The sequence below is a fragment of the Artemia sp. Qi Xiang Cuo genome, chromosome 19 (assembly GCF_049724085.1).
Source record: "Artemia sp. Qi Xiang Cuo chromosome 19, ASM4972408v1, whole genome shotgun sequence".
Classification (NCBI taxonomy): Eukaryota; Metazoa; Arthropoda; class Branchiopoda; order Anostraca; family Artemiidae; genus Artemia; species Artemia sp. Qi Xiang Cuo.
The window spans coordinates 7,818,032-7,834,400 of NC_142812.1; the positions used below are offsets into that span (position 1 = coordinate 7,818,032).

At 33.6% G+C, this 16,369-nt stretch overlaps 1 protein-coding gene across 3 annotated transcripts in view; it reads left to right on the forward strand.

Moving 5' to 3' along the window:
- LOC148940451 (uncharacterized) overlaps positions 1 to 16,369 on the forward strand; it is a 56,996-nt gene that overhangs the window by 25,023 nt on the left and 15,604 nt on the right. For all 3 annotated transcript variants that reach the window (XM_089104898.1, XM_089104901.1, XM_089104899.1), the window contains exons 2-5: positions 103 to 1,287; positions 3,822 to 3,946; positions 5,489 to 5,603; positions 8,045 to 8,265. In XM_089104898.1, coding sequence (XP_088961024.1) covers positions 103 to 1,287; positions 3,822 to 3,946; positions 5,489 to 5,603; positions 8,045 to 8,265 — 1,646 coding nt within the window. The remainder of the gene's footprint in view (positions 1 to 102; positions 1,288 to 3,821; positions 3,947 to 5,488; positions 5,604 to 8,044; positions 8,266 to 16,369) is intronic.

Below are 16,369 nucleotides of genomic sequence, written 5' to 3' on the forward strand. Positions count from 1 at the left end.
TTTGGATCTTTCCATTAACTATAGTCTAACTCTCTTGAAAGGTCCTGGCTATGCCTATGGCTTTTTCAAGCACCCTTAACTTATTCTTTCTTCACTTTCTAGGAATGATGTATTCCAATCTTTTGAGGATATCTTGCAGTTCATTGCTCCAAGCCCCAATGAGAATTTTATCTTCTACAGGGTTGTCAAGCCGGAAAAATTTGACTGCAAATGAAAATCAATTTGGTTTTAAAGTTATTGAAAAAATTAACCATAGTATAAGAACATCTATTAATTCTGATAATAAAATATCTGATCAGAAATTGAAGCAATTGTATCAGTTAAAAGAGAGAGTTCAGCTTATGAATTATAGTGAATATATGACAATTCTGACAGTTATAGTGTCCCAAAAAGAAAAGTCAAAGTATGTGGGACGTGATCATCATGAGATGCTCAAGCATGTGTCCCAGTATGCAGTCAACTCCTACCGCTCTTGGACAATAGATCAAGTCCTAACAGCAAGCACAATTATATTCTATAACTTTGATGATAATTATAGAGCTAAATTTGCTATTCGTGTCTTGCCCTATTTGCAAGAACAAATTAGTTCCATGAGTACTAAGCAATTTGTGCAGTTCATGTTTCTAATTAACCTAATTAGAAAGTTTAATTGTACTAATATAACAATTCTGGAATCGAAAGTTGAAAGCTGTCTTACAGAATGCACACTTAACCAGGTTTGTGTAGTGTTCATGGGGATGTTTAAATCACAAACATCACTCACTTCAATAACTACTTTGAACAAAATTATTGAATTCGTTGAACGTAGCTCAAGAATACTTAATGATATTCAACTTAGTATTGTCCTTAAGTTTTTAAGCTACCATAAAAAGATGTATGGCGCTATTCAGTCAATGCATATTCAGAATATATTTCTAGAAAGATTACCACTTTTGAATACATATAACTGTTCTCATATTCTGTCCATTGGGCAGTATCAAAGAAGTTATAATAGAGAGATAGTGAATTACTGTGTTAAAAAATTGTTACATGAAATAAAATTAGTTAGATTAAAAGAAATCGAGAAGTTGTTACAGTGTCTCTGTTTTTTGAATCAATCAATTTTTGAAGATATAAATGTGTGTCAATTACTACTTGATGAACTGAGAAGTGAGCAGAGGAAGGAGGAGCTAATTATGCATCCAAAGTCATTGGTGAATTTGCTATTCAATTTATCACTTTTGAACCCTTTGTCAGATGATTTTCTTGAATTAGTCTTAACTGAAGAATTTATCAAGGCACTTCCAAGTAAGTATTTTTATTAATATGGGAAAATATTGAGATTCCGCATCAAATTCAGAAAAAAGGTTTACTTCATCGTTTTCAATGATATTTAAATTAAAGGAAAACAGTTGAACTAGAAATTATGTTTTTGAATAGTGTTGTTCTAATGTTGAAAGTGAATGCAAATGAATGAGTCCTTTCATTCTTGAACATTCAAACAGTTCATGGTTGTAAGAAAGTAACCCTTGTTAACACTTTAGCAACACTAAAACTTAAAACCGATGAACTATTGTTTATACTGTTGCATGTGTCACACAGGGTCTTAAATTCAGGAAAGTTAGGGGGACTACTGTAATTTTTCAAATCTAGGGAAGGGGGGGGGGGTCATATTTTTTTTTCATTTATTGTCATGAAAATACCAAAAAGGCAGTTTTCAATGCCTTTTGAAACGAAAACGTTTTTTTTTTCAAAATCTAAGGGGGCATATATTCTTTTGTCTTCTCCAATTGATGCCACTCCTGTCACACTTAAAGGCTGTATCTGAAATTTTCACACTTCTGAAAAAATGGTCGAAAAGTACTTGCTAAGCTGTTTTTGTTAAACTGTTTACGACTTTTTAAGACTTTTTATTTTTTCAAAACTATGAAATTTTTAGGGCAGCCTCACATTTTGTATGTATTTCAACGTTGAAATGTAAAAATAAAATTGTTATTCGTTGAAGTCGTAAAACTTGCTTTTCTTCCATAAAAATTCAAAATTAGTGGCATATGGTTTACTTCTTAAGCTGTTTAGTACTTTTTGCTTTTTTTGCTCATTTGTCAACCATGTTTATTTTTTTTTATTTGATACCCACTAGCGGAAAAGTCCTCAACTGTACATGGAGGTCTATTTAATGAAATATTTAAGTCCTAATTTTTGATTAAATAACTAAAAGATCTAATAACTGAAAAGGTCACCTTACGATGACATAATAATACCCTACAAAAAATTAAACTAGAGAAATAGTTTTTAATTTATATAAAGCAGTGAATAAAGACAATTAATTTAACAAAAATACTCCGAATATTTGGGCCCCACATCTGGGAGCTTTTCCCAACGGAAAAACAAAAAAAATTTCTTACATCAACTTAAAATACATACTAAACAAACAAAAGAAAAAATATAAATAAATAGGAAAAGAAAACCCCCATTTATTTATTTATATTTTTTATTTTGTTTGTTTAGTATGTTTTTTATGTTGATGTAAGAAATTTTTTTTTGTTTTTCCGTTGAAAGAGGCTCCCGGATGTGGGGCCGAAATATTCGGAGTATTTTTGTTTAATTAAGTGTTTTGTATACACTGCTTTATAGAAATTAAAACCCGTTTTTCTTGTTTAACTTTTTGTAAATGGAAAAGCAGTGTGGTCTAAGAAATTATTAATAATACCCTAATATAGAATTATGTGTCCTCTGAAAATCAGCTGACAGAAAAGATTTTCTTTTACAATGATACCCCCACCCCTAACTAATAACACCAATTTGTGCTACTAGTTATTTTTTTTATCGTCATTACTGTATAGACTACTTATTGCGTGGTGTATTTAAGGCAGGCCTATATATTCCCTCAAAAGTAAGTGATTTTGTGATAAGCCTGCTGCTTTGACTTGCCACCATAAGACAATATTTGTGTAATTAAATTCATTAGTTTCAGGTCTATCAAATTCAAATTCATTTAATTCAAAAACAAGACATAGGTTTCGTGGTCAGAGCCAAAATATGATACCTCTTAGTCATAAATAACAAAATAAAGTTGTCTGATAAAACTTCGTCAGGATAAATAAAATAAAGAATAGGAACCCTTGAGATTGAGAATAAAATTGTCTAATAAAACTTCGTCAATATAAAATAAACTAAAGAATAAAAACACTAGATATCATTGTAATATTTCACAAAGCTTGGCACAAAGCTTTTACTGTAGCGCATGGTGTTACAGTGGACTGGGGTCTATCCACTCGCAAAGCCAGAGTTATGATATTGCATAGGCTTTTTCTTGGAGAAAGATCTAAACTTGCTTAAATATAGGAAAAATGTCCTTTTTTCAACGAATGTCAATGAATTTGAAGAGTATTTTGAATCTAAAAAACGCTCAACATCAAATCTCAGAATTTTAATCCGGTATATGAGTAGAACTGAATCTCAGCTATTGAGCTATATCAAATTTTTTGTCTTTTGTTGATATATTAAAACTGTTGGAGAACAGAAAAATAACATGCTGTTGCTCAGGGAGCATAAATCTTGATGATGGCGGAAAGCTAAAAAATGTTGCACTGGCAAAACATACCTTTACATGCACTGAAATATAAAATATGGAGGGAAAAAAAAGCACAAATTGTTAAAATCAGTTGTATGTAGAGTGAAGAATTGGATAGGACCAATTATAGAACGGTCATGTTCCAGTTTCGATGACTTTATGAATTTTGCTTCAAACACTTAAGAGGGACGTACCCTTTCGCGTCAGCAACACTTTTGATGTGTTGTAAACCCAACTTGTGAAGACGTGAATCAAATTCTATTTTTAGGAGACAGATATCCTCTAGTTGATTTTTATCTCTATAACATTGCCATATCCTCAGCCATCGAAAAACCAGGGTACAAAGGACCAATGCCGAGTATGAAGTTTTTAAAGGAAGTACGGAACAAATGGGTATGTCTACCCATGATGGGTATGTTTATTATTCACTTGTGCAAATTTTAGCATCATTGGGAGTTGATCCGTCAGTGGTTGAAATCGTCGCGTTTTAGATGAAGTGGGAGGGTATTAGGGACTTTTCAGGGAGAAGCAGAAAAATTGAATTTTTTGGCTATTATTCTAATATTTTCTTCAAAGAGCCCTTTAGACATTTTATATTGGAATTCTCCTTTGTGTAGCCCCGTCTTTAGACACTTGTTTGCCACTAAATGATGGAATCATTTCTATGCGTCAATTCGAAATTTTTTCATTCAATTTTAATTTCTAAAGTTTTCTAGTCTATCCGTTTACATCAATTTGAAGTTTTGTTAAGTGGCTAGCTCATACTGGTATGCAGAGGTGGATCTCCTGAAGTCTGTCCAAAGAACATCCCTGTAAAAATCTCTTTTTAAGTCCTTATGAGGAACTTCTCTAAGGCTTAGAGTATTAAGTTGAAACTTACAGAGTATTTTGGGGGGATGTTGTACTAACCAAAAGGCACTATGTCCATGCTACTACTGCTATTACTATTAATACTACTGCTATTGTTGCTACTATTGTACTAGCAGTTCTTGTTTTTTAAAATTGTGTAGTTTTTAAGGCAGTAACATGTTTTCGTCAGTGTTGCCACGTTGAATCGTGAAAATGAATAAACAAAACTATTTGGTTAAGTTTGACCATTTTTTGTTCGTCTGAAAAATTCAAACATTACAAACTGTTGATTCCCAGAGACAACTGTACCGTCAATGGAAAGACTTTCTTAAGCCATATGGTGGCAATTGTTTTCGCCTATTTTCTGCTGATTTTTCACTCGCGTTCCATTCAAATTGAATTCCTGATTTCTTGGAACTTTTTTTAAGATTTATTTATGTGGTTATAGAAGTTCTTACCTCACGAATTAAAAAATATATATATATATATATTTAATTTTTACTGTCCTTGGTAGGCTGCTCCAGCAGTAAAAAAGTGCTTTTTTCTTCTGTTCGGGAGGGGGAGGGGGTACAAAAAAGAGCTTTACAGAACGCATAATAATTTGTGGATATGTATTTTGTTACTTTTTCACGAGTAGGACAAAAAATTCTGAGGGGAGGGGGTTCGAAAAAAAGTAGTATTTTTCTGCTGGATACTCATATGCACAGTTTAAGGAATAAGGGTGATTATTGTTTCTCTCTAAAACTGTTTCAAAGGACCCCTCTCCCCCACAATAAAAAATGAACATTAGGGCCTATTAATATAACTATTTCGTGTTCTTATGAAGAATCTCCCCGTCCATCCCTAAGTCAACTTTATGTACATTTATGCTAGGTGGTGAGATTATTGTTTGGATGGTTTTAAAACAGTTTTTATTGATCATTAACAGTTTTAAAAGAGGATTGTGTGAACCTGTGTCAGGTGCAAAAATAGAAGCATTTTTGTCTTAATACGTAAGAGGTTAAAAAAACAAATTACACATTTTTGCTATATAAAAAAAAGAAACAGTGATGACTTCTATTAGTTTACAATATTTTCTTATTCTAGATTCTTAAAGGTCACGAGAGCAGTCAATCCATGGGACTGTCAATATTATCAAGAATAGAAGAAGCTGTAGAAAAAAGTGAAATTCTTCATGTACTACCCAGTTATGCCATGCCAGGTTTTAACTGATTTCCTTGTTTTAGTAACTAATTTTTCTTTTTAGTTTTATCAATTTAATGTATAGGTCTGTATCTAAAGATGTAAATTGTATGCAAAACTACAAAAGTGCAAATTGTATGTAATAGAGCTTGCATAATATTTGTATGCAAAACTAAGGGGGAGTTGGATAAAGCCAAAGTTTTGGGGTAAAAGAGCAGTCATTAATGGCAGCCTCTATAGGTCCTTGTCTGTGAAGGGTATTTTTTCATCATTTCCTATTTTTTATTCTTATTAGCTTATTCTAAGACTTCCCTGCTTTTATTTAAAAGTTATAATAAGAAAATAATTTATGAAAAAAGAATATTGTGTAAGAAAAGGAACTGTTTTCTATAAAATATTAAAATAGTTTTGTTATATATATATATATATATATATATATATATATATATATATATATATATATATATATATATATATATATATATATATATATATAGCCTATACATATTATAAGAGAAAGGATTGTTTTCAAAATAATATATTACATAGAAAGCATGTATTATAGTATTACAAGATAAGAATGGCCGCAGATTGAAAAATGTATCTAGTTCAGGAGAACTTCCCTATTTTGTCTTATAATGTGTTAGAGGTAAATATTTGGTTAGAAAAAAAAGAACTATCCTCCTAATCCAGCAATTGAGATAAACGAGCACTTGAGTGAGGTCTTGACCTTACTTATCTATCGAATTACCTAGGACAAAACAGTATAAGCGAATCGTCAGCCAAATCAAAATGTTCAAGTCCATGCAAAGTCGTCACTAATGAATGTAAGCCGTTGTAAATTTACAGGCAAAAGCACCTCAAATCTAACGAAATATTTCCAAGTGATTACCTCCCATTATTGCTCCTCAGAGGAATACCACCTGCCTAAATGGGTTTCGATGCTTTAACTTCCTTACCCGGGAAAGTGGAGCGTCTACCATGAAGCTCTTTTATGTTATCTCTAGGTTAGGTACAAACTTGTAAAATACATGCCTACTAGTAAAATTATTCAAAAAATACCTACAAAACAAGATTAGCTCTATGCTTTTTAGAATCCCATAAGTCAGTGAAACTTAAATACAAATCTGGAACAATTACAGAATTTACGGGCTGGAGGTGGGTTATAAGACAGAGTGCTTTATTGGCTTCGGGAACCAATTATATTTTAAAGCCCTTCTTGCTGGTCCGGAAACCTTGTATATATATATATATATATATATATATATATATATATATATATATATATATATAAAGAAACCTCAAAAGAAAAGTTAAAGAGAAATTACATTAAGATATCCTTCAGTATTTCTTGATAATTTTTCGTATATTTACCTAGAAGTTCATTATACAGAAAGCAAAATTTTTTAAATTGCCAACTAATTTTATTGGCAGAGAAACCTCTTAAGATCAATTTTTGGCACACAACCTTTGGAATTGCAGCAGGTGCTGCAATACCAAGCCTCATTAGCAGGTGCTTTAACCACATCACCTTCGGGGTTGCAGCAGGTGCTGTAATACCAAACTTCATTAGCAGATGCTTCAACCACACCACCGTTGGGGTTGCAGCAGGAGCTGCAATACCAAACCTCATTATTAGGTAGGAGGCTGTGACTGGAGGAAAAATCGAACGTATCTGTTTTGACTAATCAAATTTATTTGTTTTACCAAAAATATCAAATAAAAATCAAATACATTAGGTTAATCATCAAACGCACAGTACATACCTTTTTTTGTACACTTTACACCACAATGTAGTTTTTCCCCTGAAAATTCATCTTATATTTTTTTTAGAGAATTGATTATTGCCTTGATATTTAACATTAGTTTTAACAATAAGGTTTAGCTTGAGAGTCCTATAATCGAAGCGATTTAATTACCCGTATAGTTTCATTAGGTTCATATGTCGTTTTTTTTTAATAGGGTTAAAAAAATAAGGTAAAACAATTATTTCGGGAACCTCTCTCTTATTTAACTCCTATAGAAGGAAAAAATGACTAAATCTAGAAAAAAATCTGATCCCTTGAAAATTTTATTTCTGCTCTTCTGTAAGCAGTGCTGCTACTATCCACGAGTTTACCCGTATGAAAATCGGTCTCTTGGAAATTCCTTAAAATAAACGTTTGTAAATACACGACCTTTCAAAATAAAAAATTGTTAATTTTTTTTGCGTTTACTTAGCGATTCGGATAATCCAACCATCTTTAGCAGAAGTTTGGGGAAAATCTCGAGGATAGTAGAAGCCCTTCCTCGAAGATATACCGCTTTGTTTTGGATATTACGATATGTATTTGTTTTTAACAGTTTTTTTTAAATGACAACTATTTTATTTTGATTATTTATAAACATTTTCTTATTGTATTCTTTTGTATCCTAGGTGTATATTGTCTTGACTAATGACTAATATCATCTATTCCTTAGACGTAGTTTTTTGCGAGACTGAAGATGGTGTACGAATCCCGCTACCTGAAGAATACAAAAAATTCGATGAGATTATCAGAAAACCAACTGATGTTCAATTAAAATGGAATGTAATCGTTCTAGGAATGAAAAATAAGTACCAAAGTGACTTGCAACAGCCTATTGCTGCCTTCTCTCAGCGACTGAACTTGCTTCGAAAGTTAGGCTACCATGTTATTGAGGTGTGTTTTCTATTTTATTATAGGAAAATAGAATATTTTATTTTATTTTTCTCATATCCTTGTAAGGTCTTGACGATGGATTTTTTTTATCAGAGGCTAGGCTCTAATATAAACTTATATCAACAAATTTAATGCTATTTTTACCATTTGGTTTTAAATGAGTTTTGGTTTTAATTTTTTTCTTTTCGTCTTTTCTTGTTTATTATTATCAGAGGCTAGGGCCTAATATAAACTTATAAAAAAAAATTATGTTTTTTTTATCATTTGGTTTTAAAAAGAACGAATTGGTCCCAAAATCCGAAAAACGTAATTGTTATGCCCTTATTTTCAAATTTTTCCATGGGATCCTAAAGATCAGTCTCAAGGAGGAGAACGATATCCCTGTGAATATGTTTACAGGTATTACAAAACTTAGAATCCATATTTTGGATTACTATATTATATATTTCAAAGGGTCTGGACTGTATTTTCTACGTAATGCCTTAAATTAGTTTTTTTTTTTTTCAAGACCACACTGCCTTTCTATTACGAGCAAATAAACATTCAAATGGGATAAGTCCATTTATTAGATAGTGAAAACACATACAGAAGTCTGGATATTTCGACCACAAATACAGCGATCGTTATCAGTGGAGATACTCTGCAGATTATTTCTGCTGATGACGACCGCTGTATATGTGGTTGAAATTTCCAGATTTTTTTATCTGTTTTCACTGTCTAATAAATGGACTCATCCCTATTTAAATGTTTGTTTGTTTATCTTGATGGTAGATTTTACTTTTCAGACTCGTATTTGCTACTCCCCCCCCCCCCCCGACTAGATTTTGAAATATAATTCTTTTTGTTGAAAAGTACCCTTTTATGGTAACTTTGTTGATAAATACATATTACCCCCCCCCCATCAACACCCCCGCCACAATCTACATTTTGAAAAATAAACTTTACCCCCCCTCCCTTCGTTTTCTTGAATTGGTTTCACTATTGCATATTCAACATATTAGATAAAATAAAGTCAAGTAAATATTTTACACAGTAAAAAAGTCATGTAAGATTTGCTTGTCCTTGAGAATTATTTTTCCTTTGAATGTTTTGAGAATAATTTTACAATATTATAATTTTTGTCCATTAGGTTATCATCATTTATTAATATCTCATTTCAGCTTGGGTAACAGATTTAAGAATAATTAAATGAATTAAAAATAAATACAAGTTTGAACTTTCGGTTAAATCAGATAGCCTATATAATCTATAATCAACCGTTTAGTCTTCAGTCTGTATTCAGATGTTCGCCTTTTCCAGACTATATGCACTATAAATCCAATGTTAAAGCATTCAAATGCATCAAATACTGGCAGTTGAACTGTCTGTCTATCAGTCCTGCCAATTCGAGGATTTGCCCCCTCCCCCTAGATTTTGAAAAAAAACTCTTATTTGGTGAAAAGAACCACTTTCTGTGTATATTCGTAAAAAAAATCGAAAAAAATAATTTTCCCCTCTAAATTTAGAAAAATATTTCCCCCCACTGGCGGATCCAGGGGGGCTGGCCTTACGAAATTTTTTATGGTGCCCTCTTTCTCTGTTTTTTTCGCTCTTTTTTAGAATAAATTTGTCAATTTGGTTAATTATTGACACCTTTGTCACATTGCCCCCCTCCCCCAAGATCTTGCTCATTGGCACCCTTGTCACATTGGATCCCCCTAATATTTTGCTCTACATCTGCCCCTGCCCCCTTCCCCTGTATTTTTGTGAACTAGTGCCACTGCTGTCTATCTATCATTTTGAATAAAATTGAGTCACGTAAAGGTTTGGGAAAATACCAAAGTCAGATAACATTTGTATGCCTTTGAAGATCTTTTCTTTTTCCTCTGAATTTTGGTGAGAATAATTATTTTTTACAATTTCTATGTTTTAGCTAGTCGCTGTTTATTAATATCTCATCTCAGCTTGGGTCAGTGGCGTCGCTGAGGGAGGGAGGGGCAGTTGCCCCCCAAGGATGTGGGAACAACTATAATTTATTAAGCAGCTTTGAAATTGTTGCTCTTTTTAAATGTAAAATTTGCTCCTTACTTTGCAGATAATTTTTTTTTAATTAATCCATGCTCGTTTTTAACATAAGTAAAACGAGTATAATATGGTTCCATTACACTTCATAATGTGTTCCACATTAATAATTTTCCAAATATACAGCCGTTGAAACCTTATCATCAGCTAAAAAGGTGAGCCTAGTTAATGACAAAATTGAAAATTTTTCTATGCTTCCTTTTTCGCCTCATTTGCTGAGGTTAAGTTTTTCCCTGATATTTAAGGTGCTTTTAGTTCCTAAAATCCATCAGTTCAAGATTAGATTCTCTTGTTTTAAAACTTTTAAAAGCGGAGATGAATAAACCCTCTAAATCTGCAAATAGGACAGAAATAAAATCATTGAAGAATAAGAAGGTATACAGTGAATATAATTCCCTGAATGAAAAAGAAATCTTTGAAAAAGAAACTAGGACTTATTGCTTTTTATAGGTCAAATCGGTTAAGGTAGGTCAAATCGGCTTATAGGTCAAGGTAGGTCAAAACGGTTTATAGGTCAAGGTAGGTCAAATTGGTTTATAGGTCAAGGTAGGTCAAATCGGTTTATAGGTCAAGGTAGGTCAAATCGGTTTATAGGTCAAGGTAGTTCAAATCGGCTTACAGGTCAAGGTTGGTCAAATCGGTTGTAGTTTGGTCATGACACTTAGTAGAGGGGGATCCGCTCCAGGAACTATTTAATTGTTTTAATTTTTACTTCCAGTATTCAACTGAAACTCCAATATAGCTCCAAATTCTCTTATTTGTAATTGAAATGCCTAATAAGTGCTGATAACGTCCTATTCCTTACGTTTCAGATTCACATACTAGCCCTTAAACGTAAATGCCTCTATGTATGATACTATGCTGACTTCTTGTTATTTTCGCTTTTTTAGACACTTCTTGTAACCAGCTCCAACAAGACATAAATGTACTAAGAATTATGATTGAAATTAGTAGCATTTCGCACAACGCCAACGCTACTTGTGGGAGATTTATCTACGAAACGTCTGCTGAGAATAGAATAAAATAAATTAAAAGATGTACATTTTTCTCACAATTTACTAACTTGTGTGCACGTATAAGTTTGCACGTATAACACGTATAACAAGCACGTATAACTTGTGTGCACGTATGCCAATCCATTCTCTTTTTTTATTGATATCAGCTTTATCATACAGCAGTAGAAGACTGAGCTTCGCTTGTGAAGGGAAATATAGACATAAAAACGATATTCAGCGTAACCCCCCTCTGGAAATGTATACCTTCCATACCCTGACTTACACAAGAAAAACTTTTGTGTAATTTTTATGGAATTTGTTTTTCAAACAATGATACAAAGGGGAATGTAGTTTTCAAACTCTAGGAGTCAATTTTCCCTTCCAGCTGACATCACTTGCCCTTTTAATTAATTTAAGGTTTTTTGCCGCAATGATGCCAAGAATTGCTCAGATTTTCTGGATATTCTTTATCAAACAATACCCAACGGATAAGTTAATAATTCTAACTTTTTTTTTGGATACTTTCAAATTTGAAATACGGTCGATATTTAAATATGGGGAATATGTCGCAATATAATGTTACGCAATCTGTGGTAATGCTTTGACTTATCTTGTATCTTTACTTATACAGAGCTATTGCGCTGCCTATGATTTTTGTTTCGGCTTTATGTGGTCTGCTGATGTCAATACTATTTATTAATATAAATCGGTGAAGCCACAAATAAATCTATTCAATAAAAAATACTACTACTACTACTACTAACAACTCATCGCAGCACCAAGCCGCCTGAGGCCAACACAGCTACGCACGCTCCTCCTCCACCCCGATCTATTCAAAGCCTCCCTTTTTACACCCACCCACGAAGTTCCCATTTCCTTTAAATCTTTCTTTATGACGTCCTCCCAACCCAGACGGGGACGACCTGCTTTCCGTTTAGCCCTAGATGGTTGGCCGAAAAGAACAATCTTCGGCAATCTGTCATCCTTCATCCGAACAACATGCCCTAACCACCTCAACCTTTCTTTCATTATAGACCTAGAAAGCGGTATTGAACCACATTTTTCGTATAGCCTATTGTTTGAAATACGGTCAGTCAGCCGGGTACCCAGAACAATCCTTAAGCAATTTCTCTGGAAAACATCTAGCAAATCTTCATCCGCTTTTCGGAGCGTCCATGCTTCAGAGCCATATTTGACCACTTTCATCACTGTATCTTATAATATTCTAATCTTGTTTTGTAGACTTATATTCATATTATTCAAGATTTTTTTTAATCGTGAAAAAACACACTTAGACTTGGCTATTCTATATTGAAAATCTTCACTGCACCCACCTTCTTTACCAAGAATACTACCAAGGTAAGTGAAGCTGCCCACCTGATCAATCTTTTCATTACCCAACGTCACCTTTTCATCTTCACTTATTCCTAGCCTTAGTGACTTGGTCTTCCTAACATTAATTTTCAAACCAATGCTAGCACCCTGAACTCGCAAAACCTCTAAAACTTCATTCATTTTGCTCACACTTTCATCTAGGATGCTTAAATCATCAGCAAAATCCAAGTCCAGGAGACTTTTTCCTCCCCATTTGATTCCGTGGTCTCCCATTGCCTTTCCTGTGCTCCTTAAAACAAAGTCCATCAAAATAATCCATATAAAGGGGGATAGAACACAATCCTGCTTAACTCCTGATTTAATACAAAACCAGCTGCTAACCTCATTTCCTACCTTAACCGCAGCAGTGTTATTCTCGTACATAGCACTAATCACTTTAATGTATTTGTCTGGTATACCATACAAGGATAAAACCTTTACTAAAGCTCCTCTATCAACAGAATCGAACGCTTGCTCATAATCTATAAAACTAAGGACCAAAGGTGTTTGAAAACTTAGGCACTTCTCAATTATTAACCTAAGAGTGAAAATTTGGTCAACACATCCTCGACCTTTTCTAAAACCGCACTGCTCTTCTCTTAAAACTTTGTCTACGGCATCTCTCAGTCTAAAAAGTATCATATTACTAAGCAATTTGCTACCTACAGAGACCAGACTAATGCCTCGATAATTACCACACTCACTTTTATCACCTTTCTTATAAAGTGGCTTAATTAAGGTTTTCCTAAAATCGTTAGGTACTTCCCCTTTTTCAAAAATCATATTCATAATCTCCAATAACTTATTTCTAACCTCAGAGCCACCATATTTAAGAAACTCATTTACTACCCTATCAGCACCTGGAGCCTTATTATTCTTTAATCCTTTTAGTACTGTTTCTAATTCCTCCTCACAAAACAAATCTTCCTTCACATCCAAGGTATCACAAACTTTTTCATTTTCCTCTATCAATAAAAAATAATGAGTAATATTTCAATAAATCACGCATATTAAAAGTTTAGTACAACAAATAAAATCTTACAGAATTAAAATCCATTCAAAATAACGAGCAAATGAATAGCCTGATACCCGGGCTATTAGAATAGAGCTTGGTTCAGTTATGAGATTGAGTATTCTTTGCTGGTCGTGGGGATTAGGAGAAATGGAGGGGGAATATGTACTACAGCATTAGTGGTGAATCTGGCTGGAAAAAGCCGAATATATGCGACATCAACCTTCGCTCACCCGGAAGCTTGTTTACGCTATACTAATGTCGTCTGCAGTAGCTCATTGCTGACAATTTTAGTAAAAGCTGAGCACCAGCACTTATATTTATGATTTTTTAATTTGTGTTTTTTGTTTATAATGTATTGCGTAATGTTTTTCAATTCCAAGAAGGGTGTTTGTTAAATAGTTTCTCTTCTTCCTTACCGCTTGAATAGTACATACTTCAAAAGCGCCCCCCCCCCCAATAAAATACTGTAGCTACGCCCCTGGCTTTCGTAATAGACTTGAGAGTATTTAACTATATAAAAAAAAGTGCGAACTTTGGTTAAATCAGGTAGCCTATAATCTATAAGAATCCATTCAGTCTTGGTCGAGAGCTCGTTGTGTAAACACCTTATTCTGGACATTAACTTTTCAATAAAGAAAGGGTTCAACCTGTGTGCTTTCCAGGTGATTTCCCTGGAGAAATTTATAATCCGATTATTTCATTTACTTGCTATTGACATTTTTGCAACTTGAATATAAAGTAAATACTTGAATATTAAATCTCTTGGGATTCAGTGACTTAATAAGTACAGAGACTTGGACAACGAGATTTAATTAGCTTGGAGCAGTGGTTCCCAAGCTGTAGCTGCGTACCTCTTGGGGATACACAAAAATTTTGAGGGGATACGCGGCCGGCCAACAAAAAAATAAAACAACCCTTTAACTCTAGGACTGGAAATTGTATTTATATTATAACTATAGTTTACTAAATACCGGTAACTAAGAAGGGGTACCTAAAATGTTTTATGGGTAAAAAGGGATACAGTTAGACCCCGGCGCCGCGCCGATGAGGGAAGACCGGCGACGGCGGGGCCAAAAATAGCGCACCACGCCGCGCCGCCGGTAAGATTTGGGTGGCGCGCCGCCGGTCAGATGTCGGTGGCGCGCCGCCGGCGCAATCTATGTTGACCGCAAACATTAATATGTTAATCAGTCTTTCTCAAATCACAGATTAAATTTAAACCAAATTCAAGCCTATTCATGAGTTCAAAAATTCACAAATCGCTGGCTGGAAACTGTTCTTCTTCGTGATTCATCAAGAGAAGTAGAAATCTGGTAGAAACGAAATGGCTGTGACGTTTCAGAACCCTCGCATAATACGAGTAGTTGAAGTATCTATTAGCTATGTATTCTTAACATAAATAATTATCAAAATTAGTCATTTGTTCGTCGAGCATTACTGCATACAAAACTTCAAATACCGTATCACAAATTTCGTCAGTTATCTGGGTAAAAACTTCGAATATAAATTTGAACCTAGAAGCTTAATTTTTTCATCATGCTATTTGCTCATATATGTTTGTACTCCTTAAACCCTGTTGAAATAGGTGACTTCTACAGTGATTGTTTTTTTTTTTTTTTTTTTGCTCTTTTGGATTACTAAGAATTCTTCTTTTATTAAAAACTGGGTCTTAATAACAATTAAAAAAGAACACACTTGAAGGATTTTTTTGGCTTCTTTACAGAATATTTGTCTTATGGGCTAAGGCTGAACTGCTGCTTTTTTATTGGTTCTGGCTGCTCTCTTGGATATTATTCATTTTTTCTTTTGGTGATTCATTCCAAATTATAAACAGGTAAATACCTAATATCTGTCAAATTATAAACTGCATCTGAAAGGAGTAAATTTATCCAATTGAAAAATACATGATGAACACTTCACATGAGAACATTTCAATTACAATGAAACAAAAAACACTTAATGGTTTATTCGGTATGAAGAAAAATGAAGTGCCAGCTATTTTCTTAAGGAAAAAATGAAAAGCTCATGCGTTTTAAATGTAATTAAATGAAATAATATTCAGACTGAAGTAGCTCCAGGAAGATGTTGGTATTTTCTTCCTAGTTCGTTACTTTTAATCCAATCAAAATGTTAGGACACTTAGTATAAGTTATTGATTTTAAGCTTTAATTTCCAAATGCTCATAAAAATTACCAAATTTAAGAAAGTCGCAACAATAAGTCACCTGTGGTCAAAATACTCAAAGATACCTCTTTGATCCCCACCCAGACTCAATGCTTCTGCTATGGTCATTTACATGGAAATCTCCAAAGAGTTTCTTTTTAAAATAGCTTTCAAGCGTAGTTAGGGGTATTTAGCCTTTTTTGCTTTTCTTCAAAGCTTTGAAAAAAGTGTTATAATATTCCAAATGTTGCATTTGTTATATTTGTGCATAGTTTTGGTAGTCATTTGTGGGGTGATCAAATTTTTTAAACCACTGTAGAGACGTAAGAACGTTGCAACATCTAGTACCCTGAGGTCACAAGACTGTCAAAGATTCATCCTTTAACCTCCCAAATTGAAAGCTTTTATTATGACCGGCCTTTTAATGTAACTTGGGCACTGGACCAAGGTCGCCATTGTCACTCGGGCGCAACGTTAGGTGGGGATGTCGATATCG